Source organism: Oncorhynchus mykiss, chromosome 2 (assembly GCF_013265735.2).
Source record: "Oncorhynchus mykiss isolate Arlee chromosome 2, USDA_OmykA_1.1, whole genome shotgun sequence".
Classification (NCBI taxonomy): domain Eukaryota; kingdom Metazoa; phylum Chordata; class Actinopteri; order Salmoniformes; family Salmonidae; genus Oncorhynchus; species Oncorhynchus mykiss.
The window spans coordinates 70911497-70938147 of NC_048566.1; the positions used below are offsets into that span (position 1 = coordinate 70911497).

Genomic DNA, 26651 nt, shown 5'->3' on the forward strand with positions numbered 1-26651 from the left:
CCCTCATCACATAGTTGCATCACAGCTCTGCTCACAGACGCACCTGCAAATAAGACCAGTACAACATTTCCCCTGTATAGAAATATAAAGAAGCAAAGGTGTACAATTTGTAAATGACAAAATGTTACAATTCAGGAGCTTCGATGCCGAAAAACATCAATTACAGGAGCTCAACAACAGACTGGGCCAGTATCTGTCAAGAACGAAGCAGTTGGAGCATGAAAATGCAATCCTGATAACTGAAATAAACAAGAGAAGACAAGATAAAACGGTGGAATGGGACAACAAATGTATGGCCGAAATGCGGGACCTGAGGAGAACGGTGGGGCAACTATCCTTCGAGAAGTCCCGAGCCGAGATGGAACGAGAGAAGTTATGGCAAGAGTTTCAGATGTTACAGTCTATGTGTGGTGAGGAGCAGGTGGTATGCAAAGACATTGATGGAGAGATGAAAGGTTGCGAAAAGCAGCTTCAAAAAGCTCAACAGACTAATGGTGCACTTGAGGAACGTCTGTTCCAGCTTGAGAACGAGTGCAGATTTATTGAGGATGCGCACAGACAAGAAATGACCAAGCTTCAGAACCAGGTCCATTCACGACCTAATGTTACCAAAATGTATCATGGCCCTCCGGGAGTCTCGATGGAAGATATGCAACAGTACGCCCTCAGCCTGGCCGATGGATGGATGGACACCTTCGAAATGTATCGAAGGAAGGTCGAAGAAATGGAGGACTCGATCAAAGCCGACCAGATGAGGCTGCATGATCTCCAAAGGGAAAAGATACATTATGCCGCAGAGTTTGACAAATTACGCAAAGAGGCTGACACGCACGGTCAGATTCAAATACACCTGGAGGAACAGCTCATAGACATGCAGGAGAACTTCCACGGGGACATCACCAAGTATCAGGTGAGAAAATTGGGTTTGCAACCCATGTTACTTTAGACATCACTCTCTGTCGTTCATGCTGTTTTTTTTAGAAGAGTTTAAAAAAAATGCAATACGTGTGTTATTTTTGGATCTGTTCATGGATCATAAAATGTATTTCTTCAACGTGATGGGTGCTGCGCACAGATTGCCCAGCCTTTCCATGAGAGCTGACCACCTCCTCCTCTAGGTGCCACACCCACGATCTGACGAGAAAGAGCAGCTACCCCAACATCCACAGTGTTTTTTTATAGCTCATTATCATATTTTATATCATGATGCATAATTATTATGATGACAGATGGGTCTTTATATAAATTATAGTGTTTGGTAATGTCAAAATTTAAATAAAAAAATCTAAATTAAAATGACTGAACTAATTGATCAGCTATGTCTTCACTTATAATGTTCACAGTATGCTGTATGCTTTCAAAGTTATGTTAAACTACACAAAATATGCATACTTGATTAATTTAGTGAAACAGCAGAGGCCACTCTTGCTCAGGTGCTCGTGCACCTCAATCACCAATCATATTGGCCCACAGGAATTAAAAAGAGGGGCAAAGGTTACTGCAGGAGCTGTGGAATTGATACATGAGCCACACCTCCTTGTGGTTCAGAAGTATCACTATCCAACTTGAAGGGTCATGGTACTACTTTGTGATTCTAAATGTGCACAATTACTGCATATAAACTATCATTCAGTGCATGTTCCCTGACAGGCCTGTTTGGACCACAGTGGGGAGTGCCATTCTGTTGTTTCACACCCACTGCCTTCATTCATCCACTGGGGATCACACTTTTATAGATGATATCAACACGCAGTCGCTGGTTTTGAAGCAAATAAATCTAGAAAATAATCTCAGGAGCTTTGATTTATAGCCCATGCCATTAAAAGGACTGCCCAAAACTCCATTCATAACCACAGAGAAAAATGCATTCTGCACCAGTGCAGTGTTCAGGACAGACTAAAAGGATTGCATCAGCCACTTAAACCAATTAGCTGATGCAGAGACTAATCCTTAGTGGCCTACTAATGATAGAGCTATACCAAGCAGGTCAATCATTTTTCTCCCATGCACATTTGCAAGTCAACTGCATTGAATTTAAAGGTACGTTATGTATGATATTGTCGTAAAACTCTTAAGTCAAGTCTAATTGTTAAAAATGATGTTGCAATCCCAAGAAATTAATTGGAAATTGACCCTGACACTCATCCAATGGGATGCCATATTTCACTCTAGGACAGTGAGTGTCAGACTAGACTTAAAGGGACAGTTGTTGAGCTGACTAATTCGTCTGATCTGTTAGAGGGATCACCCATGATTCATCCAGTCCATCCCCCTTCGCCTTTAAATGAGAGGTAACAGTGAACTAGAGCTCACCAGCTTGTAGTCCTAAAAAACTGAAATTAGTTATATCTGGTTCATTCAGCCATTCCTATGGGGGAAATTAATGGGAAAAGAATGGAGTTTTGGGATAAAAGCCAAAAATAAGGTTTGAGGTTAACACAGGCTTACATGTTGACCACACCACTCGCGCTCGTTCATGTTGATTTTGTCCACACCAGACGCGATCAGGACACGCAGGTTGAAATATCAAAACAAACTCTAAACCAACTATATTAATTTTGGGACAGGTTGAAAAGTCAACATTTATGGCAATTTAGCTAGTTAGCTTGCTGTTGCTAGCTAATTCGTCCTGGAATATAAACATTGGGTTGTTATTTTACCTGAAATGCACAAGGTCCTCTACTCCAACAATTAATAAACAGATAAAAGGGTAAGTTTCTAGTAGTCTCTCCTCCTTCAGGCTTCTTCTTCTTCTTTGGACTTTATGTGGCGGTCGGCAACCAATTTTAAGGTGCATTACCACCACCAACTGGACTGGAGTGTGGACCTCAGTTCGTCTTTCAATCACCCACGTGGGTAAATGCTCCTAAAAACCAATGAGGAGGTGGGAGAGGAAGGACTTGTAGCATGTTAAGCATCACAAATAGAACCAAGTTCTATTTTAGCACCTGGCTACACAGATGCTCGTTGGCACGTGTGAGCAGTGTGGGTGCAATGATTGAGTAACATGAATGTGTACATTTATTTTGCAAACCTCGCTCGCGCGCGTCAGTTAACATGACCTTTAGGAATTATGAATCCTTTATGTGCTAGTTGTGATTACATAAATGCTTCAAAATTCACAAAAAGTGACATTAGCTGATGAAGATGATCTACTAGAACAAAACATATAAGGCTCAGACACACCAACAGCGTTTGCTGGCCGAGAGTACTTAGCATCCCTGAACGTAATTTGCAAACCGAGTGCACACCAATTTTACATGTAGAATTGTGTGAAAAAATGGTGTCAGTCAGATGTCTACAGCGGGTGGTCCCTAAAACACAGCACGCTGAACAAACGCTAGATCCACATTCGGTGCAATGTGTTTTAGATCTCTTAAGCCTGTGTTTACCACAGACCTTATTTTTCAGCATTTATTTTAAAAAAACTACAAAAAATCCATGAATTTCCCCATGGGCTTCGGCCGACAAGCCATGGCGAAGTTAGCCCCCCGTTAGTGCATACAAAAAGACGGCATTACTATTGCTCTCTCTAGGGAAGGTGTCTCAAGGGCCTTGAAACAGGTGCACAACACAACAGCACTGCTAAAGTTCACCCTAACACGCTCAATACAATTGAATCGGTTACCTACTTAGGAATAAACAAGGAGGGTCAGATGGTGAACCAAGTACTATTGAAACTGACAAGTAGTTCAATGTATGACCATATAGGTACTGTAGAGGGACAAACCTGGACAGTAATTTGTGACCTGAAATATGTCTTTATATTCATACTCAGGGCACCATCTCTTATCTTAATTCCCTGTACCTGATATTGCAATGAACAAAATAAATGTAAATGTAGTCTCATAGAAGTATGTTAGAACAGGATAGAAGGGAATGTACAGGATCACAATTCTGTTCCATGGTCTCTTTGCAGGTGATTATTGATGAATTGGAGAGGGAGCGGGAAATGTTGGCCAACACCATGGCAGAAAAGGTCAGAGACCACCAGGAGCTCCTGCAGGTCAAGATGGATCTGGGCATGGAGGTGGCTTACTACAGGTAGGTCTTCTTATGTTCTGGTTAGGCCTTTCTGAGTTCCATAGAGACCACTATGGAGACTTGTAGTAGAAATGACTGTAATGCAACCCATAGGAGCCTTACTTCCCATGTGACCCAAGCATGGTTAAATATTTACTGTGACATTTATTCTGCCTCATGGGTTAGGACCTGTGGAGAGCCCCTTTTTACTATCTTGGGAAATCAGAGGAGCTGGCTGAAAATGCTGATTCTAAGGAATACAACATTGTGTTTTTTAATCAACTGTGAGATGACAGTGCTTGTGTAAAAACAATATGTTTAATATCGCAATTTAATAGTACCGTGGAATTACAAAGCAGCCTTATGTATAATAATACAACTGTTTTGCCTGTTGATGCTAGTTTTGTCATGTTAGGCCCAACACAGATCCTTCAATGCTGCAGTGTTGTTGGTCTTGGAATATATTTATAGTGATTTCACCCTTCACTGTAGCTGCAAAGCAAATGCTCTGCTGCCCTCCCATTTGGCAGGGGCACTTAGCATTCCTCCACACAGCCTTTACTTATATTAACTCCTGATGCTATCCACATTGGGGCGGCAGGGTAGCCTAGTGGTTAGAGCGTTGGACTAGTAACCGTTGTAACCGAGCTGACAAGGTATAAATCTGTTGTTCTGCCCCTGAACAGGCAGTTCCTAGGCCGTCATTGAAAATAAGAATTAGTTCTTAACTGACTTGCCTAGTTAAAGAAAGGTAAAAAAAAACATTGTGATATCTGTAGGGATATTTTGGCTTATTTGTTATAGTTTGGTTTTCGGTGAACAGGAAATATATGCTTATCATATCTCTGTTAGAAAAAAGTGTTCAAAAGTGGTTATTACTTGATAGATGTCAACCTGTTGAGCCCTGTAATGACAATGCCAGACTATTACTATGTCACTACAATTCCCATTGGTCACAGTGGATCACTTCAAGAACACTTCAACATTATCATAACAGAGACTACTTTAGTCCCACAGAATAACTATGATCGATGCACGTGGTTATTTATATAAAGCAATGACATTTAATGATATTGTTTTTACCCATTGTCCAGAGTTCTTTCAGAAATGTAATACGAACACTGGTCTCTTTTCGGGTCTGTTCCAGAGTCTCTTTTCATTTCTCCTGGTCTGGGGCTTATTTCAAGGCTCTTTTTGCAGACAATTCCCTGGTCTCCCGAGACTCTGAATTGAGCTCTCTTGTAGTAGGCCTACTTAGGGTGACACATCTGCACTTTGTTTACAATATTTGCAAGAAATGAAATGTCTTCCTTGGAGAGGTAGTGGGAAAGCTGGTATGTATGTTAGCGTACGTGCAGGTTAACACATTAGGATCTATAGTAGAGAGTAGACAGCGGTATTTTGAACCGTTTATTTTTACGTTAGCCTTTTGTGAGGCACACCATGGACTTTCAGAGGGGTTATAGCTTCAGAAAAGTATCCTATGGTAGATTTTGTTTTCCAAAACTTGTTTTGTGGAGCCAATGCTTTGCCGAGGCGTGTGAGCTGGTCAACGTTACTGGTATAGTGTCTTTGTTGTTAATGTCTTTTGGTCTGTTGTAGTAAAGTGTTGTTGTTGACCTGCTCTTTTCTGTATATGGCCAGGTCCATGGGCTGTGTTCATTGTCTGGTAGCTTACCTCTGTGTTTCATTTGAGGTTTGAGATGGCAGAGCAGGATGATCAACATTCTCCTGTGAGGCGATTGTAATTGTATGAAAACAAACCAGTGCTTAATTTTGAAGAAGCAATATTGCTCTAAGAATGCAAATCCAATCATATCATTACCATGTATTTATCCTTGGTTTTAATGCCCTTTTGTTTTTGTTTTTCTATAGGGCGCTTATTGAAGGAGAGCATCAGCAACAACTGCAGTCAAGAGAAAGAGTCCTAGGTATTGTACATTACTTTCAAATAAGTCGCGCTTTTGGCTGGGAAATCTGTGTTACTATACACTTGAGAGTAAATGTACATGTTTCAAATGTTTCAGTAGGTGACATCCTATTGGTAGCAATATTTTTATTTTACTCAATTACCCTAACTATATATACAGTGCATTTGGAAAGTATTCAGACCCCTTGACTTTTTCCACATTTTGTTTTGTTACAGCGTTATTCTAAAATGGATCAAATAAAACATTTTCCTCATAATTTCCCCATAATGACAAAGCGAAAAATAGGTTTTTAGAAAGGTTTGCAAATGTAATAAAAAATATAAAAAACAGACATATGTAATTGACATTAGTATTCAGAACCTTTGATATGAGACTCGAAATTGAGCTCAGGTGCATCCTGTTTCCATTGATCATGTTTCTACAACTTAATTGGTGTCCACCTGTGGTAAATTCAATTGATTGGACATGATTTGGAAAGGCACACACCTGTCTATATAAAGTCCCACATTTGACAGTACATGTCCGAGCAAAAACAAAGCCAGGTTGAAGGAATTGTCCTTCGTGCTCAGAGACAGGATTGTGTCCAAGATCAGATCTGGGAAAGGGTACCCAAACATTTCTGCAGCATTGAAGGTCCCCAAGAACACAGTGGCCTCCATCATTCTTAAATGGAAGAAGTTTGGAACCACCTAGACTCTTCCTAGAGCTTGGCCGCTCGGCCAAACTGAGTAATCGGGGGAGAAGGACCTTGGTCAGGGAGGTGACCTGATGGTCACTCTGACAGAGCTCCAGAGTTCCTCTGTGGAAATGGGAGAACCTTCCAGAAGGACAACCCTCTCTGCAGCACTCCACTAAATCAGACCTTTATGGCAGAGTGGCCAGACGGAAGCCACTCCTCAGTAAAAAGCACATGACAGCCCGCTTGGAGTTTTCCAAAAGATACCTAAAGGACTCTCAGACCATGAGAAACAACATTCTCTTCAACATTCTCTTCTCTGAACTTTTTTGGCGTGAATGCCAAGCATCATGTCTGGAGGAAACCTCAAACCTGGCACAATCCCTACAGTAAAGCATGGTGGTGGCAGCATCATGCTATGGGGATGTTTTTCAGCGGCAGGGACTGGGAGACTAGTCAGAATCGAGGGAAAGATGAACGGAGTAAAGTACAGAGAGATCCTGCTCCAAAGTGCTCAGGACCTCAGACAGGAGCGAAGGTTCACCTTCCAACAGGACAACGACCCTAAGCACACAGCCATTACAAAGCAGGAGTGGCGTTGGGACAAGTCTCTGAATGTCCTTGAGTGGCCCAGCCAAAGTCCAGGGGCCTCATTTATAAAAATGTTCTTAGATTTATACTTGAACTTAGTCATAAGATAATTTCCGACGGTGTGCTTACGTTTGATTCATAAAAGATACTGAGCATAAAAAACCTTGCTTACACAGGTTCTATGAAGCCCATTTGTAACTTACTGTGATCTATGAATCTCAAATTAACTTAAAATTGACAGCACCTGAAAATGCCTTACAATCAGCGATTTCCCCTCATAGAATGCTAGCACAAATTAGGGTTTAGTCAGTAATAGGCATGGACCAAAAGAGAAAAGCAAACTTTTTGGAAGACGAGATCGCGGCGATGGTAGAGGAGATTGAAGACAGGCAACAAAGTATTATTCTGTGGACTAAATAGTGGGTTGACAAACAAAACCAAGCAGGTAGCTTGGGAGTGTGTCGCCACTGCAGTGAACGAGGTGGGGCAGCAAGACAGAACTGTGGCTGATGTGAAAAATAAATGGTCTGACCTTAAACTGCAAGGGGAAAAAATAATAGCCGTACATAAGTAGTAGGAAAATCACTTACGTCAAGTCTAGACTTTGCATAGAGATAACATAATTTCCAGGTCAAATTAAGGTTTTATAAATAACTACTATACTACTTATCGTTTTCTGCGTAAGTCATACTTAAGATCAAAATTGATCGTAAGTCTGTTTTATAAATGAGGCCCCAGACTTAAACCCGATGGAACATCCCTGGAGAGACCTAAAAATAGCTGTGCAAAATAACTACACTCCCCATCCAACCTGACAGAACTTGAGAGGATCTGCAGAGAAGAATGGGAGAATCTCCCCAAATACAGGTGTGCCAAGCTTGTAGCGTCATACCAAAGAAGACTCAAGGCTGTAATCACTGCCAAAGGTGCTTCAACAAAGTCTTGAGGAAAGGGTCTGAATACTGATGTTAATGTGATATTTCACTTTGTTATTTTTTATAAATGTGCTAAATAAATTTTAAAAAACTGTTTTTGATTTGTCATTATGGGGTATTGTGTGTAGATAGATGAGGGGGAAAAAAACTATTCAATCTATTTTAGAATAAGGCTGTTACGTAAAAAATTCAAGGGGTCTGAATACTTTCCAAATACCCTGTGGGTGGGCCTAAGCCCTCCCAGGCCCACCCATGGCTGTGCCCCTGCCCAGTCATGTGATATCCATAGATTAGGGCCTAATTTATTTATTTCAATTGACTGATTTCTTTATGTGAACTATAACTCAGTAAAGTCAGTAAAATTATTGCATGTTGCGTTTATATTTTTGTTCAGTATATATATATATATATATATATACACACAGACACACACACATGTCATACAGTACCAGTTAAAAGTTTGGACACACACACACACACACACACACACACACACACATACAGTACCAGTTAAAAGTTTGGACACACCTACTCATTCAAGGGTTTTTCTTTATTTTTACTATCTTCTACATTGTAGAATAATAGTGAAGATATCAAACTATGAAATAATACATATGGAATTATGTAGTAACAAAAAAAGTGTTAAATCAAATTATATTTGATTTTAGATTCTTCAAAGTAGCCACCCTTTGCCTTGATGATGCCTTGAACACTCTTGGCATTCTCTCAACCAGCTTTATGAGGTAGTCACCTGATATGCATTTCAATTAACAAGTGTGCCTAGTAAATTTGTGGTATTTCTTTCCTTCTTAATGCGTTTGATCCAATCAGTTGTGTTGTGACAAGTTAGGGGTGGTATACAGAAGATAGCCCTATTTGGTAAACGATCAAGTCCATATTATTATTAGGGCTATCTTCTGTATACCAACCCTGCCTTGTCACAACACAACTGATTGGCTCAAACGCATTTTAAGGAAAGAAATACCACAAATGAACTTTTAACAAGGCATACTTGTAAATTTAAATGCATTCCAGGTGACTACCTCATGAAGCTGGTTGAGAGAAAGCCAAGAGTGTATAAAGAAAGCTGTCATCAAGGCAAAGGGTGGCTACTTTGAAGAATCTCAAATATAAAATATATTTTGATTTGTTTAACACGTTTTTGGTTACTGCATGATCCCATATGAGCTATTTCATAGTTTTGATGTCTTCACTATTATTCTACAATATAGAAAATAGTAAAAATAAAGAAAACCCTTGAAATAGGTGTGTCCAAACTTTTGACATGTACTGTATATATACTATATATACAATAGTATGTGGACATCCATTACATTTAGTGGATTTGGCTATTTCAGCCACGCCCGTTGAGAAAGCATTCCACAGGGATGCTGGCCCATGTTGACTACAATGCAACCCACAGTTGTGCCATGTTGGCTGGAGGTCCTTTGGGTGGTGGACCATTCTTGATACACACAGGAAACTGTTGAGTGTGAAAAACCCAGCAGCGTTGCAGTTCTTACCATACCCCATTCAAAAGGAACTAAAATATTTTGTTTCGCCCATTAACTCTCTGAATGTTACACATACACAATCCATGTCTCAAATGTTCAAGGCTTAAAAATCCTTCTTTAACCTGTCTCCTCCCCTTCATCTACACTGATTGAAGTGGATTTAACAGGTGACATCAATAAGGGATCATAGATTTCACCTGGATTCACCTGATCATTATTTGTCATGGAAAGAGCAGGTGTTGTTAATGTTTTGTATACTCAGTGTATATATATGCAGTGATAAACATTTCCCAATGTATTTATATAAAGGATTTATAATCATATTAATTTGGTCCTTAACTCTCTACCTCAGATATTAAGATGAGGCCTCCACAACACTACAAACCAAGAGTTTCCACCTCAGCCAGACAGGATGTAAGGAAGCATCTGGATGTGAGATACATGGAACCAACCTCAAGCTTGAGAAAATCACCTGTTCCATCTCAGTATGGTCGCACCAGTCCTTCCAGGGTCATACCTATCTCAGTCACAGGCAGCAGCTACAATAGGAATCAGAGTCCTGCAGCCAGAAGGGACATGGTCTCGTTCACTAAATCCCAGTCTGTATCCTCCAGCTCTTCATCCTCTACTATTAAATCTGTGGCCCAGAGTACCGACAAGAAGAATGTAGATGCTCAGAAAAAAGTTGTGGAGGAGAGGAGTGTGAGAATCAAAGAGGTGTCACAACACTCGGCTAAGGATTCTCTCGGCCATTCTCCAGGCACAGCAAACAAGTCCAGTCCCATTGCCTCACCCACTGCTGACATCAAATCAGTGAGAATAGTGTCACCACCAATGATGAGTCTGAGCAGAAACACGGAGGAAAACAGCAAAAAGAAAGTAGAGAGGCAAGTTGAAAGAGAGGTGAGAGGCGATGTATTTCATCTTCAGAATGTCAAGATGCATGCCAAAGAGGGCAGCGTTGCAGGTACCACAACAAGTGATGAGATGGTCCTAGACTCTGTGTCTATGGAAGAACTTATTGATAAGGTCATGAAACCTGCTGGTTTTGATCGAATGGTCTGCAGCTCTTCTCCAGACTCCAAAATCACTTACCATGTGGAGAAAACGGAGCAGGAGGACGGGTCAACAAAGACACAGATTATCCTGGAGTCCAAGGTCCAGGAGGAGCTGGATATGTCAGAGGACTCTGCACTGGAACAACTGCTCAGCAAGGGAGTGAAACACGTGTCACTGGAGGATATCAAGGGCAGTGAAACAGGAAACATGATTCAGAACCTGCTCAGCCTTGGGTTGCATGGAGGAGAGGACATGGAAAACAAGTCTGTCAATGTGGAGATCATTGAGGAACCAGTGGAGGGTTACAGTGACGAGGAGTACGAGTTTGAGGAGAAGTCCACACCCAAGTTCTCCGAGCCCTCTTCAATGTTCTTCCAGATTGAAGAATTAGAGAATGACCCCCACGGCACCAAATACCATGAGAGTGTTGATGAAGTAATGAAAACCTCCATGACAGATGAAAACTATGGCAGGAATGGTAGATCTGTGAAGGTCCATGAAGACTCCAGAGATAGTGAATCTCCATACTACAGCCACGACCAAGAGTCTCAAGAGTATTTTGTCTCTACACCTGATGCCAATCTGTCAGAGCCTGAGGAGGGTGGTGGTATTGCATCATATGGACATTACGGAGTGGTGGACGACCTTTCAGATGAAAGGTACTACCAGGATGGGGGACTTTCAAGGAACAGAATGTTTGTTGAGGAAAGCGATAGTTGCAGACCTGCATCAGACAGCCTGTACATAAAGGGTGACCACTCCTTGGCGCGAGAGAGTTTCCCTGAGTGCATTATTGAAGAGGAGACCATCCATGTCTCCCCCACAGTACAGGAGTCGATGCTTGGATACCTGAGAGAGGAAACTCTGGACCCCAAAGAGCAGCTGAGGGGAGCCCTAGAGCAGCTCCAAGGAACAGTGTCAGGGAGCCTGAAAGAAGAGTTGGCGCTCTTCACAAGAGGCGGCAGTGATAGTCCTCAGAACATATCTGTGGACATCAAGAAAGTACACCAGTCCTCCGATAACGGAACCACGACTATCGTGGCAGAGCTCAAGAGCTCAACAACCCTGGAGGACTCTGGGCTGCTGGAGGAGCAGGGGGATGATGTATCTGAGGAGCAGATCATGGCGGCTCTACGCTCCTCCAACTCCGGCCTTGGAGCAGAGGGAGGATACACCCTGGTCACAAAGGAGATGGGCTGGGCGACTAGCAGTGAGGGACAGGGAGGAGAGTCCACCACTGAAGTCACTGAGAAGCACATCAAGCTGGGGCCATCAGAGAAGTCCTTTTCCTTCCAGATGGATGTGAATAACGGCCAAGGACAGGATCCCCCACTGAAGGTCACTCATGAGAAAAGAGTTGCCACAGTCTATCTTGAATCTAATGAAGATGAGATCTGATTAAAATTAGATCATTGTATTACATTACTCCCCATATTAAGCCACACAATCAGTTGCAACGAACAGTGAGGTGACGTCATTAGTTGCGATTCATAAATTGCGATGCCTACAATCATGGTAAGAATACAAATTATAGCCACTGCCTGTATATCAAAAAGTTAAATAGCATTGGTTTCCCATTTTCACATTGCGCTCTGCCTCCCTTTGAGAATATGTTATATTAATTTCCTGCTAGATACACTCCTCTATTTATTTATTTATACAGTGAAGCTAAAACATTAATGTGGCTCTATACTCCAGCATTTTGGATTTGAGATGAAATGTTTTATATGAGGCGACAGTACAGAATATCACTGCTAATTGAAGCATTTCACTGCAAGGTCTACACCTGTTGTATTCGGCGCATGTGACTAATAACATTTTATTTGACATATCTGTTTTACCATTTAGAAATGAATGCACCTCATTTATCTAGTCCCCCCATTTGAAGGTGTCATAAGTAATTGGACAAATGAACTTATAGTGTATTAAATGAAGTCAAATCTTTAGTATTTGGTCCCATTTTCCTAGCACGCAATGACTACATCAAGCTTGTGACTCTACAAACTTATTGGATGCATTTACAGTTAGTTTTTCGGATTATATGTTGTGCCCAATAGAAATTGATGGTAAATAATGTTTTGTCATTTTTATTGTAAATAAGAATACAATATGTTTCTGAACACTTCTACATGAATGTGGATGCTACCAGGATGTTGGATAATCATGAATGAATCGTGAATTGTGAAACATGCTTTTTTGGGGGGGGTACGATGTTTATGCCTCTAACTTTCTCACTCATCATTATTGAAGATGCATTCATGATTATCCATAATCATGGTAGCATCCAAATTAATGTAGAGCTGTTCAGAAACATTATATTATTTTTTACCGTAAAAGTGGCCCCAAAATGACTCAATACATTATGTACCAATAATTACAATTAGGCACAACATAATCCAAAATATGACCAAAACAAACTTCAAAATGCATTAAACAAATTTGTAGTCACAAGCTTGATGGGACCAAATACTAAACTTGCCTGAATTTAATACACTATTAATTACATTTTCCAAATACTTATCACAACTTCAAATGGGGGGACTAATATGTAGGAAAATACCCACAAATAAAAGATGACATTCTTTACTGTCACCTCATATAAAACATTTGATCTCAAATCCAAAATGCTGAAGTTTAGAGCCAAATTTAAAAAAAGTAGCTTCACCATTCAAATAAATATGTAGGGAGTGTATATAGTTGTGTACTAACTTATACTACACTGCTTAGGCCTCTCTTCTTTTTTGCCTGAGATACTTTAACCAAATATGGAATGATGCTTATATACATGTATATCCTTCATTGTTATGGTTAAGATTGCAGTCTTAAAACAGGTTCAACATGTATGTAGCTAGAAGAAAAAACGTATACCTATTGTTTCCTGTAATGCCATGTTATTTGGAACCACATGCTAGTGGTTTGTTGCTGAGGGACTTCCTGTGGTTAATAAGTGGAATCATCCAATACAGTGCTTATGATGGATATATTGGAATGTGTTTATGATAGGGCATAAAAGTAAGTGTATCATGTCTTGTCAAATGAAATCTACCCTCTATGAATCATTTGAATTGGAAATACAGAACATTTTTTAACTGCAATTTGTCAAATCAAATGGGGTGTTCGAGTGATTCTGATCACCACTTTGCATGTTTGACATTACTAATACGTTTAAAATAATTGTCCCTCAAAATAATTTTTATAGTTTATCCTTCCGGTTCCCTCACCATGATCTTTTAATCTGTAAATGGCTTTAGATCGGCGAGAAGTAATCCGGCCATCTTGAATTCCAAAGAGAGGTGTTTTTCTCTGCTTGTAGAGACAGTGGTAGCAAGACAGACAGAGGCTTTAAACTAGGTGGAAAGAACTTGAGGAATGAGGAGAGACACAGAGAGCTAGAGAGAATGAGGAGGTAAGCAGATGGTTCGTGTCTGAGATGACACCTGTATATCTAATTTCAGTAAACCACAGTACATATGAATTGCCTCGGCATGAGCCATGTTGTGTTGGTGACCAGTGTCAGGATTCACCTTGGCTCAGAGGTGAGTTAGTGTGGTTACCACCGTGGCTATTTTAGGACCAGCGCACCAGCTTAGTAGCACTGCCTGTGTGTGTGTGGTGTGTGTCTGCGTGCGTGTGGAAAAACTAAAGCACCTCCAATATGACTTCACCCCACAACCCCGGTCTTCTTCCTCAATAAGCTGCTTTAGAGTTCTTCTCTGCACCAGTGCAGAAACACCGAACACAGATCTTTCACATTATGCTTACTTGGCACGGTCTTGTTATAACAGAGCATAAAGAGTGTGGAAATACAATATAATTGCTTTACAAATTGTTTTGTGACAAAGCTGAATGCAAATGACCTAAAGTAGAGCACTTTAGAGTTGAAAGATGTTAGCTATAAACAATGGTTTGTTGTTGTACTTAAGTGCCCAGATACATTAGAAAAAGGGTTTTGCCTTTCACAGTACAAGTCCTTAAACATCTCTTTAGTGTGTGAATATAGCGTGAAAGACTTTTATAAAACACCCCGTTTGGCCAAAACACTTACATACTGTAGGTTCATTTTGTGTTTAAGAACATTATCAAAAAGGCAGTCCTTTTTGATACGCAACATTGTAGGTGAAATTAAATCTCCAAATTACCCAATGTGCCATGTTTAAACACAAAACTGGTGCAGTACACATTACAGTGCAAAAGAGCGTTTCATGCCTCAATTTTGAATGTTTAAAAAGGGGATGTGCTACCCTCATGACTCATTGGTGTTGTTCGCATATTGAAAGTAAGTGCTTCATGCATTAGCCTACTTTATTCTTCTTTTAATAAAGATGGGTGAATTTAGTGAGAATGAGTTTTCAACCATTGTTTGGACACCTCTTCATATTGCAAAAACAATTAAATTACTACTTGAGTGTGTTTCCTGAGTTTGAGTCTTTATTAATACAACATAAACATAACATTGAACGTCTTCGTTGTACACACAGAGAGACAGGGAAGGGACAGAGTCCTCCGCTGCAGCTCTTCTCCTGAGCTGTAGAACCTTCCCTTCATTCTGAGGAGTTCTGTCTGCGTAGTCCTGCCAACAGCCTGACACTAATTTCTCAGAGAATGCACAATGAAAACAGAAAGGATTGCCAGGGGTCTTCTTGGTTCATTTCCAATTCATAGAATTTCTCCTTGCGACAAAGGGAGAGGCTTTATTTTCTTAGAGGGCCAAGGCTCATTCATCCAGCTCAGCTCTGATGGCATGTTAGGAGTCCGACATGTTGGCGTTTCCTCCTGCCTTGCTATAAGAAGGTAGGACTGCACAGAAAGGAGGCCTTGTTTTCAGGCTACCCTCCCTCCTCTGTCTCCCAGCAACCTCGGGCGCCCTGGAAAAACATACACTACTGTAAATGACAATGTGGGTTTAATATATTTAACAGGGCAGACAGTGTAGGGAATGCCCTTTATCATTTTGCCAACACATTAAAGTCACTATTTTACTTTCTCTCACAACAATGTTCCTATTGATAAATGCATTGGATGTATAATGTGTTGGTATCGATGGTCATTACTGAGGTTGCAGACTTACTGGGCCAGCATGTCCACTGTCTTCTGCGTGGCTCTTGTCTTCTTATGCTGAGGGCCATACAGGATACTCTGAATGTCCAGACACTGAAACAGAAACAACAAGGTTCACTGTGGGGTAAGATATGATTTTAAATAGGAAAGGATATGACATACTTCTGAATTATTTAGCACAAAATCTGAGGTTAAAGTTCATTCAAATTCAAAGCACTTAGTGACTACAGCGCTTTTGTGTGAACGTATGACAAAAAGTAGGGAGGCTGATGGATTGTTTTTGTCTACAAACAATATGAAAAGGTAGAGCTACACTTAGACAGCTGAGGGGTATCAAAACACTTCCTGTCCAATTCTGTAGAGAGCTCTTCCCATCCAGAAATAACCCCTCTAGTAACCAGGGTTCAGATAACACCAGTATATCTGACTCACCCCGGGGAGTAGACACTGACCAGCACATCTCAGGGTATTTCTAGGACCAAACAATAACAAACCTGGCATCTGATCTGGTTTAATAGGTTTATAAGGTAAACTCAAGAAGCAGTGATGATCAAGAATGACTTTCTTTAATCAATGGAAATGAGTGGGGAACGACCACTTTGTTTATCTATGTCAGAGCAGATTTGCTGAATGCACTGTAACCATAGAAAACAGTAATGTTGTTATCACACACACGTGTGTTTGATAACAACAATGAGAAAGATTATCAAACATTTCCACAATCAACATAAATCACAGGATGTCAACAGAACTTTGTGGAACCAAGGAAAGTGAGTGCTCAATGTTTCCTGCCTGGCGATGGAAGCAGCAGAGTAAAGGGCTCGGGGAAACTCTGGCAGATAGCCATCTGGCCTTGGATGTTTTCGTCAGTTCTCCCTGCTGCACTATGTAATGGAAGGACTTCTATTGCAACAGGAAGATGGAGAAAAACTACAAATGTTTGTGTGAGCCATTGTTTTCCCCTTTCATAAACTCTGAGTGTCATGTCAGAGTCAGGCTTCCTTTATAGTCCCCAAAGAGGAAAAAGTTTAGGATCAGTGCAACTCTCTCACTGTCATGTTTCATGTATTTTTTCCTTTGAGAAATCCTCTTGGATTCTGTCCAGATTTCTAAATCTAACATTATGGCTCCAGAGAGCAGCGGTTGTCATGATAACGGGGGAAAGAACATGATAACACTGCACGTTATCTGTCAGGGGTACTTCAGAAAGGTTACCCATCCCGTCCGGATAAGAAGCAGAGTGTGGGAGCTCTGATTCACTCTGGGATACTTGGACCCACTTTGCACTTAGATACAATAACAAAGCAACATAGCAACAAGGCTCCTTCACTTACAGGCTTGTTATTACTAGTACTCTGAAATCTCCCTGAACTGGACTATTTTAGTGTGTTTCTGGGGATGGAGAGAACGAGCTCAGAAGGCAAGGACGGAGAAAGTGTGTCAATGTATATGTGTGTCATACTTAGTATATAGCTATTGATGACAGGTATTTGCTATAAGCATTAACTGTCTTTTATAAATCAAACATAATTGGCACAAACACAGTTTAAAAAATAAATTATTATTTATCCGTTATTTTACCAGGTAAGTTGACTGAGAACATGTTCTCATTTGCAGCAACGACCTGGGGAATAGTTACAGGGGAGAGGAGGGGGATGAATGAGCCAATTGTAAACTGGGGATTATTAGGTGACCGTGATGGTTTGAGGGCCAGATTGGGACTTTAGCCAGGACACCAGGGTTAATACCCCTACTCTTACGATAAGTGCCATGGGATCTTTAATGACCTCAGAGAGTCAGGACACCCGTTTAACATCCCATCCGAAAGACGGCACCCATCACAGGGCAGTGTCCCCAATCACTGCCCTGGGCCAATGGGATATTTTTTTTTAGACCTACTGGCCCTCCAAAACCACTTCCAGCAGCATCTGGTCTCCCATCCAGGAACTGATCAGGACCAACCCTGCTTAGCTTCAGAAACAAGCCAGCAGTGGTATGCAGGGTGGTATGCTGTGGTGTTGACAAGGAACTTGTAAGGCAACTTTTTGTTACCTGTTTTCTGAGTGATAGTCTCATATTCCATCCGTATACAGGGACAGATTCAGGAATTTTAGATTTAGAAGGACGTAATGGCCTGACAGTATGATTGGGGTCAGTGGCCCCTTTAATTTGACAGTGGTGAGCAAAGTTCCCCTTTCCGTCCACACTCCCCAGACCTATCTGGCTGTGTTCAAAAAGAGAAAGCAGCACAATTTAATTCTGTGTGACTTTTACACCAGAGAGTGGCTGGCTGAGCACACTGTACAGAGCCTAGATTAGCATGTTATTCTCAAGGCACTGAGCCTGAGAGACCATGGCAGAAATAGCTGCTCTCACAATGACAGGGACTCTTTGTGTGTGTGTGTGTGTGTGTGTGTGTGTGTGTGTGTGTATATATATGAGGGAGCTTCATAAACATACTCTCAGTGGTGTATTAATGTTAGGTTGCCCTGTGACTACTGGACTTTAGCAGAGCCCTCTCAAATAGCTTGGCAATAAGAAAGGGCGATACTCTGTACCTGAGTGTATGTGGGTGAGAGAGCGAGCAGTAACTCCACGTAAACACAACATACTCATATTTCCCTACGCTTAAAACATACAGGTAACTGCCAAAATAAAGGAAACACTCGAGTAAATGAGGGATACAAAGTATTTTGAAAGCAGGCGCTTCCACACAGATGTGGTTCCTGAGCAATTCACATCCCATCATTCTTAGGATCATGTATAAAAATGCTGGGCAGGCCCAGTTGCCCATTATTTTGTCTACCATGGCTATGCCCATATAGGATGCCAATGCCCCCATTCACAGGGCACCAGTGGTCACTGAATGGTTTGATGAACATGAAAACGATGTGAACCATATGCCATGGCCATCTCAGTCACCAGATCTCACCGATCTTTGAGCGGTTCTGGAATGGTTCCAACTGACATTTTGTTGTACAAAGCTCCCTGTGAATGTCGTAGGGTCCAGTGCCTTATAGTGCCAGAAAGCCTCATCTGCCTGCTCTCCACTACCACTCTGTCAGTGGAGCTGCCATGAAGTGTCAGGTTTCACACCCCACATTTGCATAGGGAGTGCCATTTTCTGGCTTATCCAAACAAATAATTGATTTGCTCTCCGTCTGAGTGATGGAGCCCAGCCCGGGAGACGGCATAATAAAGGGGACAGTCTAGCAAATCCAACAGTTGTAGTTTCATCTCGATGTCATATTCTCAGTCGGATTTAGAGATCTCAACAGGAAAAAATATTAAATGATTTCATAGAATTGAAACACAACCCCTTTTTTCTTGGTCACACAAATTCACTTTGTACGAAGCTAAAGTTGTAACGAGTCTGCAGCAATTAGAATGGTGTTTCTTCCCCTGCTCAGAGGAGGCTTGGCAGAAAATGCTCTGTTGTCAGTTATATGAAATGGTGCCATATTTGTACTGTCACTAAATATGATCATATTTATTTTACAGTTATAAGGTGAAATCGTATAGTAAGTTGTTTCTAATTTTATTGTTACTTTATTTAGAAAGCATATCTGACATTTCAAGCCCTATTGCCCCACTTGTATAATAGGAAGGGTAAAAAAGTATATATATAGTGTACTATGTGATATAGTGTACTATGTATATATATAGTGTACAGATTGTGTCCTCAAATGGGAGTACAACTCAGCAATGCATAACAATGAGTTTTTCTCCAGAAAAGGGATTTCCGATCTTTCTAGAAAGGAAAGGTCAGTTGTACATCTGAATGCTTTCAACTGAAATGTTTCTTCTGCATTTAACCCAACCTCTCTGAATCAGAGAGGGGGGCTGCCTTAATTGACATTCACGTCGTCGGCTCCCGGGGAACAGTGGGCTAACTGCCTTGCTCAGGGGCAGAACGACAGATTTTTACCTAGTCAGTTCGGGGATTTGATCCAGCAACCTTTCGGTTACTGGCCCAGCTCTCCTAACCGCCAGGCTACCTGCAGCATTGCTAGCTATTGTTTATGGCCAATTCATGAAAAATAATTACTTTTGAGTATGTCTACTCAGGGTGGAAATCTACATTTTGCCATATAATTCGACTGGATTTAACATAATATTGCCCAGTGATCCTCAAGCTGCCTTAAAATGTTCAATGCAGCCGTTTTTATCTCAATATCAAATCATTTCTGTTTAACAATTAAGTACCTTACTATTGTTTTCAATAGAATTTTGCTTGGACTGTCTGGGAGTGGTCTGAGTGGGGAGGGAAAAACTGAAAACTAGCTGTTATTGGCAGAGGTTTGGAACTCTCTTTCTTATTGGTCTATTAACTAATTTACAGCCAGGTGATGTCACCAGGCAGGCCAAAACTCCACCCCACCAAAACAGGCAGAAATTTCAAACAACTCTTACACTAAAAAAGCATATTCATAATTTTCAAAATGTCACAGTATTATTCCAACCTCATGATGTGGAAAAATATACAAAACACAGGGAAATCACATTTTTGACTGCATTGGGTCTTTAAAATCAGTGTTGGGCAACAAAAGGGAATGGTGGGTATAATGCCAGTGTTTACCTTGCTCATGGTCCTATGGGCATGCTTCACCTGGCCCTGGGTCATCTGCACCCCTCCAATCAGCTGCAGAGTGTCAGCCACCTCAGGACTCAGGTCACCAAACGTCTCTCTCTTCAAGGCCAGGGACTCCCTCTGGATCTCTACACACCTCTGACATAGTACATACACAACAACATTGGTTAATGACTACTTAGTGACTGCTTAGTGCATTTTATTTGTGTCTTCCCCTCCACTGATTCCGTATGGCCAGTCTTACGGAGCTTCAGGCAATTGAAGCTCACTATGGTGGCTATTCATTTCACAGACTCTCCTGTCTCAAAAACACCTGTCACCCTCTGTTACCCTCAGCTAGCCTGATCCTTAGTAGCAGATTAAACTATCCCTGTAAACATGACATGACTGACTGCAAGGTGGATTCCCACAATGCCATGTGAGAGAGGGAAGTCCCCTTGAGAATGTCAAACCTCTCAGAGCGACAGAACAGAGATGTCTGTGATGCTGTAAACACCTGGAAGGCATGCTATTAGTGCGATTAGACCACTGGTGTTGGTGGTCTATTGGAGTGTGTGTGAGTATGTGTGTGTATGCAGGACTGACCTCTTGCTGCCCAGTGAGGAGGAGGAAGCGACAGTAGTCATCCTGAAGGTTGAGAGTGACAGTAGCCTGTGGGCCTAGGGAGCTCCTGTATGTACTCAGACTCTCCTCATAGTAGTGTGCTGCTGAGTCTAGTTGCAGATGGAAGATCACGTAATCACTTATGATCTTCAACATATTACAGTATGTTATTTGTTTGCTTATTGGTGCTGCCTGCATTGCTTTTTACGTAGTTTGTCCATTCCTCCACAGCTGATCATTCCTGGTAGTGGTTGCTCATATATTGTTGTTCATGTAATGTAACTATACCGTGAAGTTCCATACATACAGGTCAGATGGGGGTGAACATTGATATGGGGGTGAACTCGCACAACATGCTATTTCTGCAAAACTATAATCAGCCTGCCTTCAAATTTATGAACTCAAAGAGCTTGACATAAGAGAGGCAGAAAAGGATTCATGTCCCCAACAACAACCCCCTATATAGCAGAGTTCCCCCATAGTGCACTGCAGCAGTCCTGTGTTGTATGAATAGACTCACCATTGTGGTGGGGCTCTGCTACAGTAGAGTAGGCCAAGGCCAGGCTGTGAGCGATGTGAGCCCCATCCAGACCCCCAGGGCTCTGACTCAGAGCTATGGCATGAGCCTAGCAGAAACCCAAACGAAATATGACAGATCACATATCACACTAAGGACTGAGGAGAACATTACCAAACAACAGGTCTCAGAGGCATTCTAACAGCCCTCAGCTCATCTTAAGATAGTCATATAGTCTGAGTAATATAGTCAGTATGTGTGTAATGTTAATATAGTAACACTGTTTATGCTAAAGTCTATTGATGCCTTCCCACCCTTCCACACTTAAGTTGTATTACCTTCACTGTTATGTGTTGCTGTTTTGTGCCTGTATTCAGGTCTCATATGTCCCTTACCTTAGAGAGGTGCTCTAAAGCTCTGTCGAGGCGGCCCTGGGCCTGTTCGATGGCAGCCATGTCCTTATAGACGGAGCAGGCCTGACCTGGCCTTTCCCAGCCCTCCAGCAGCTGCAAACTACTCTCACACTGACCCAGGGCCTCCTCTGACCTGCCTTGCCGCTGGTACACCCTGCAGGAGAGATGGATAGGGCAGAGAGAGAAAAAAAAAGAGAATGAGAGAAAGAGGGAGGGAGGGAGAGTAAAGAAAAGCATTAGTGGTCGGGCTCTTTCTGTAGGCATGTTGCAGTGTTGAAATCTTGGCCCAGAGTGTTGGTCAGAACTGTGCCAAGAGTGGGGCCTGAGGAGGAACGTCGAACTAGGCCTGGCTGGGTCTAGCGGACTGCTGCCTCTGATGTCAGGTGCAGTGAGTGCAGACTATAATAGGAGATTCCTACACAAAGAACTGTTTACTCCGTCTCTGGCTGTGTCCTTTCAGATGGTCTCTAATGGTCTCTCCTCTGGGAAGACTGAGGAGTGTGTTGCTCTCAGAGCCACATTATAAATAAAGACTTACTGACACTGCCTAACAAGTCCAGCACCTCACTGAGCAACCACACAAGAGCTCCACACCAGGATGTCTAAATTAGGTTTGTCCTGGTAGTCACAACACAGTGGAGATCCTCTGCACCAGTAAAGAATGCAGACAGTTCCTTACATAGGCTGTGAACAGATATCTGATGAGACGAAAACAAAAACTGCACTAAAATGGTCAAATCACCCCTGTTGTAAGACACTGTTGTAAAAACATGTATATTTGCTGTTGATATGAGGCAGCATGTAGGCAGTTAATAATGTGCCACTCCGAGGACAACACCAGCTCTGGATCTCTGTACAATAGGCCTTCAGTCTGTGGTCTAACACCCTCAGTCACCACATAGGGGGGTGGGTGATGGGATGCTAGCAGGAGGCTGCAGCACAGCAGAGACTTGCATCATCCTCAGCAAGGACACTAGTCAGACATCAATCCATCTAGCCTGCTAATAGCCTCAACACCCCACAGGATTCTAATACCTAGTACCTATTTTTTACTTAAGAATTGCACTGTTGGTTAGGCCCTGTAGGTAAGCATGTCGGCGCACGTGACAAATAAACTTTGATTCAGACACTAATGGAGTCTAAATTCAATTCAGCTCTGCTGTTCGTAGGTGGCCTTCCTCAGAGGGAATATTGTTTGCATCAATACCACAGTACAGGACTACAACTGCAGCAGGAAAACACCCCATCATTAATGAATCCCTCTACATGGACAGTAACGGTAAAGCAGGTGATTTTTTTGCTGACAGTCATTTTCTATTATTTACCCCATTAAATAATAGTATAAATGACTACAAATCAAAACATCAGTGTGTATAGTTAGTGCAGTGAAATTTTGGTTGTGGAGGGTAGCACTAAATTAATATCTCTGAGATTTCCCATCAATCCCTGATTATCAAAGCAAGCCTTGATGGGAGCTGGCCTGCCTGGGAATGGGACGACTTCCCCCTTCAGGCATCAGAAATTCCAGAGAACAGCACAGCCTTTTAGGGCAGCTGGGATGGCTGGCTGCATTAGCAGAAACTCTGTGTGCCCATTGCCCAGGCCAGCGTACTGCCTTCTTGTCCACAGACAGACCTGTGGACAATGCCACTGCATCCCCTCATTCACCAGCTGATGCCACCCTCCCAAGCTTCCTGTTCCTGGCACAGGAGGCAGTATGTCATCTGCAGCTGACATCTAATTCACTGTCCACAGAGCAGAGCAATAATGTAATTAGTGATTTTCACATGAACTGCCAAGCAGCCCACACGGCCCTCTGTTTAGTAATGCTTACCAGACCAATACTGACGCACGTAGGGGCCCTCGAAGGTTTGCTCTTTATACAGGGAAAATTATACAGTGTTCACAAAGCCAGGAAAGGAACTATTGGAGGTGGAAATATACAGCAAAATGAATGTTAAACTGTGTTGTTTTGTTGGGCTGTGGGTGCCCTGTTGGAACAAAAGACAATCCTTCATTATCATTTCCTTTCCTGTGCCTCAGGCAGCATCAAGTAAATCCACTGTGACAACACCTAGATTTGAGACCAGAATATGACATGTAGCCATAGGAATGCAAGTCAGTGGGGGATGAGAGCCATAACAGCCGGCTCAACTGAGAACCTCTAATGTCAACAGCAACTCGCATGCAAAGCCCACCTCAGGACTTGTCTTTTCAACCATCTATGTAAAATCTACTTGTCACTTAAATATCGCTGGATTGATTGCTTTCATTTTACTCCTGCGATTCTTTCATACTCCTACTTGTGCCAGACGTTTTTTCCGTTAACGTTAACGACCAAGGAAATGTTCGTAATGACCTGTCAAACACACCCTGGTAATGGCTGAAATGAGCTCAATGGAATAAAGTACATTGTTTTACCATTGAATCTATTAGAACGCTAGCTTCGTCAGGGATTTAACACACCCAGTCGTACTGTTGAATCTATTAGAACGCTAGCTTCATCAGGGATTTAACACACCCAGTCGTACTGTTGAATCTATTAGAACGCTAGCTTCATCAGGGATTTAACACACCTTGTCGTACTGTTGAATCTATTAGAACGCTAGCTTCGTCAGGGATTTAACACACCCAGTCGTACTGTTGAATCTATTAGAACGCTAGCTTCATCAGGGATTTAACACACCCAGTCGACACTTGATGGTTGTTCATTTGTGGAATTTAAAAAAGTTATAATTTAATACAAATTAGATGTGCTGATACGAAAGCAACTTTTGAAAATGAACACTGATTAAAGTGATATGATGTCTGATCTCGCTTTACAATGTAAAGTATGTTTAGATAGGTGTAATCTAGAGCCAAACGTGTTGATTTGTAATCTGAAGGTATCCTGCTATTTACACACTTGTTGAATTTTGCAAGAGAGCGTGACAACAACAGTAATTAATGAGGCAGTCTAGACAGAGCAGGAGAATACAGGTAGGGTAGACAGAGAAGGTAGGGTGGACAGAGCAGGAGAATGCAGGTAGGGTAGATAGCGCAGGAGAATGCAGGTAGGGTAGACAGAGCAGGAGAATGCAGGTAGGGTAACAAGAGCAGGAGAATGCAGGTAGGGTACACAGCGCAGGAGAATGCAGGTAGGGTAGACAGAGCAGGAGAATGCAGGTAGGGTAGACAGAGCAGGTAGGGTAGACAGAGCAGGTAGGGTAGACAGCACAGGAGAATGCAGGTAGGGTAGACAGAGCAGGAGAATGCAGGTAGGGTAGACAGAGCAGGAGAATGCAGGTAGGGTAGACAGAGCAGGTAGGGTAGACAGCGCAGGAGAATGCAGGTAGGGTAAACAGAGCAGGTAGGGTAGACAGAGCAGGAGAATGCAGGTAGGGTAGACAGAGCAGGTAGGGTAGAGAGTGCAGGAGAATGCGGGTAGGATAGACAGCGCAGGACAATGCAGGTAGGGTAGACAGAGCAAGGAGGGTAGACAGACCAGGGAGGGTAGACAGAGCAGGGAGGGTAGACAGAGCAGGGAGGGTAGACAGAGCAGGGAGGGTAGACAGAGCAGGTAGGGTAGACAGAGCAGGTAGGGTAGACAGCGCAGGACAATGCAGGTAGGGTAGACAGACCAGGGAGGGTAGACAGAGCAGGTAGGGTAGACAGAGCAGGTAGGGTGGACAGAGCAGGTAGGGTTGACAGAGCAGGTCTTTGGTGGTTGCAGCCCTGTTCCACCCCTTTATGTTAATTTATATGAGTATCTTCATTCATTGTCCAACTGTTGCATTTGTTAGAATTGTTTTCAAAACCTTTTAACAATAACTTAGTACAGGTGGCAAAATAAACTACAATACTGTGATCAGTATTTCATATTGTGCTCATTACACTGGCACCTTGCATATACTGTACCTCTACAATGAGTTGAATGGAAAATCTCCAACTAGACCTGAAACTGTGTGAAAGCTTGTTTTATTGTTCCAGGCTTTTGTGGGGACATTCACACTGGTCACAACATTACAATCCTGTTGACTGGGGTGCTTACAGAAGCCAGCCAAGTTCAGTCATCCTCCAACAAAAGAGCTTTAGCAAGCTTACACACCAGCGAGCGTCCGCACATTTTTCCAATTTCACAAATTGCGTAAACAAACAGTCAGTCATAAAAACTTAAAAGGATGACCTCACTACCAAGTACTTTTTACCTCAGCTCCCTTCAAGTTGAAACATCTCTAATGCTACTAATATTCCACACTGAGTATCTGGGTATATTGGTACCACATTTGCCTCAGCCATGTCTTGTAATCAATATTGACTTGTACAGCAAATATTGTGTATTCATGAATTACTCAAATTATGTTTTGACAAATCCATAACAGTGAAGTGTGGAAGGGTGGGAAGGCATCAATATACTTTAGCAAAAACAGTGTTACCCTACAACTGAACAAAATGATCAATGCCGTTTAGTGCAAAAAGCCTCCTCAGTACACAATAATTAGCTATTGCAGGCAGAGCAGTGAAGGCAATCATGAAATATGAATGCAGCGCTGGGGATGTGTTATCCTCCCTGCCCCTGCTCCACTGATCCAGCAGACACTGAACAAGTGGGAAGTGCAATAACCCCAGTCACAGTCACCCCAGTCACCGGTCTGCAGCTGCGCATGCTCACACCCCATGGGCTTGACAACAGGCCTGGGAGAACAGCTTGATGTTTACATCAGAAAAACAACAGCTTTGAGGGTACTTTAGGCACTTCTA

General features: G+C 42.1%; 2 protein-coding genes across 2 annotated transcripts in view; one reads left to right on the forward strand and one right to left on the reverse strand.

Annotated features, from left to right (window-relative positions):
- synm (synemin, intermediate filament protein) lies at positions 1 to 15139 on the forward strand. Its single transcript, XM_021570668.2, has 4 exons — positions 1 to 910; positions 3920 to 4044; positions 5899 to 5954; positions 10023 to 15139. Exons 1-4 carry the CDS (start codon positions 122 to 124, stop codon positions 12125 to 12127), a joined length of 3075 nt encoding a protein of 1024 aa, XP_021426343.2. The 5' UTR covers positions 1 to 121; the 3' UTR covers positions 12128 to 15139.
- Positions 15136 to 26651, reverse strand: part of ttc23 (tetratricopeptide repeat domain 23) — an 18728-nt gene continuing 7212 nt past the window's right edge. Inside the window, exons 6-11 of the mRNA XM_021570677.2 lie at positions 21894 to 22065; positions 21502 to 21607; positions 20964 to 21091; positions 20367 to 20516; positions 15798 to 15880; positions 15136 to 15594 (exon numbers count right to left, since the gene is read on the reverse strand). Of these exons, the coding sequence (XP_021426352.2) occupies positions 15474 to 15594; positions 15798 to 15880; positions 20367 to 20516; positions 20964 to 21091; positions 21502 to 21607; positions 21894 to 22065 (760 nt within the window). The 3' untranslated portion in view covers positions 15136 to 15473. The remainder of the gene's footprint in view (positions 15595 to 15797; positions 15881 to 20366; positions 20517 to 20963; positions 21092 to 21501; positions 21608 to 21893; positions 22066 to 26651) is intronic.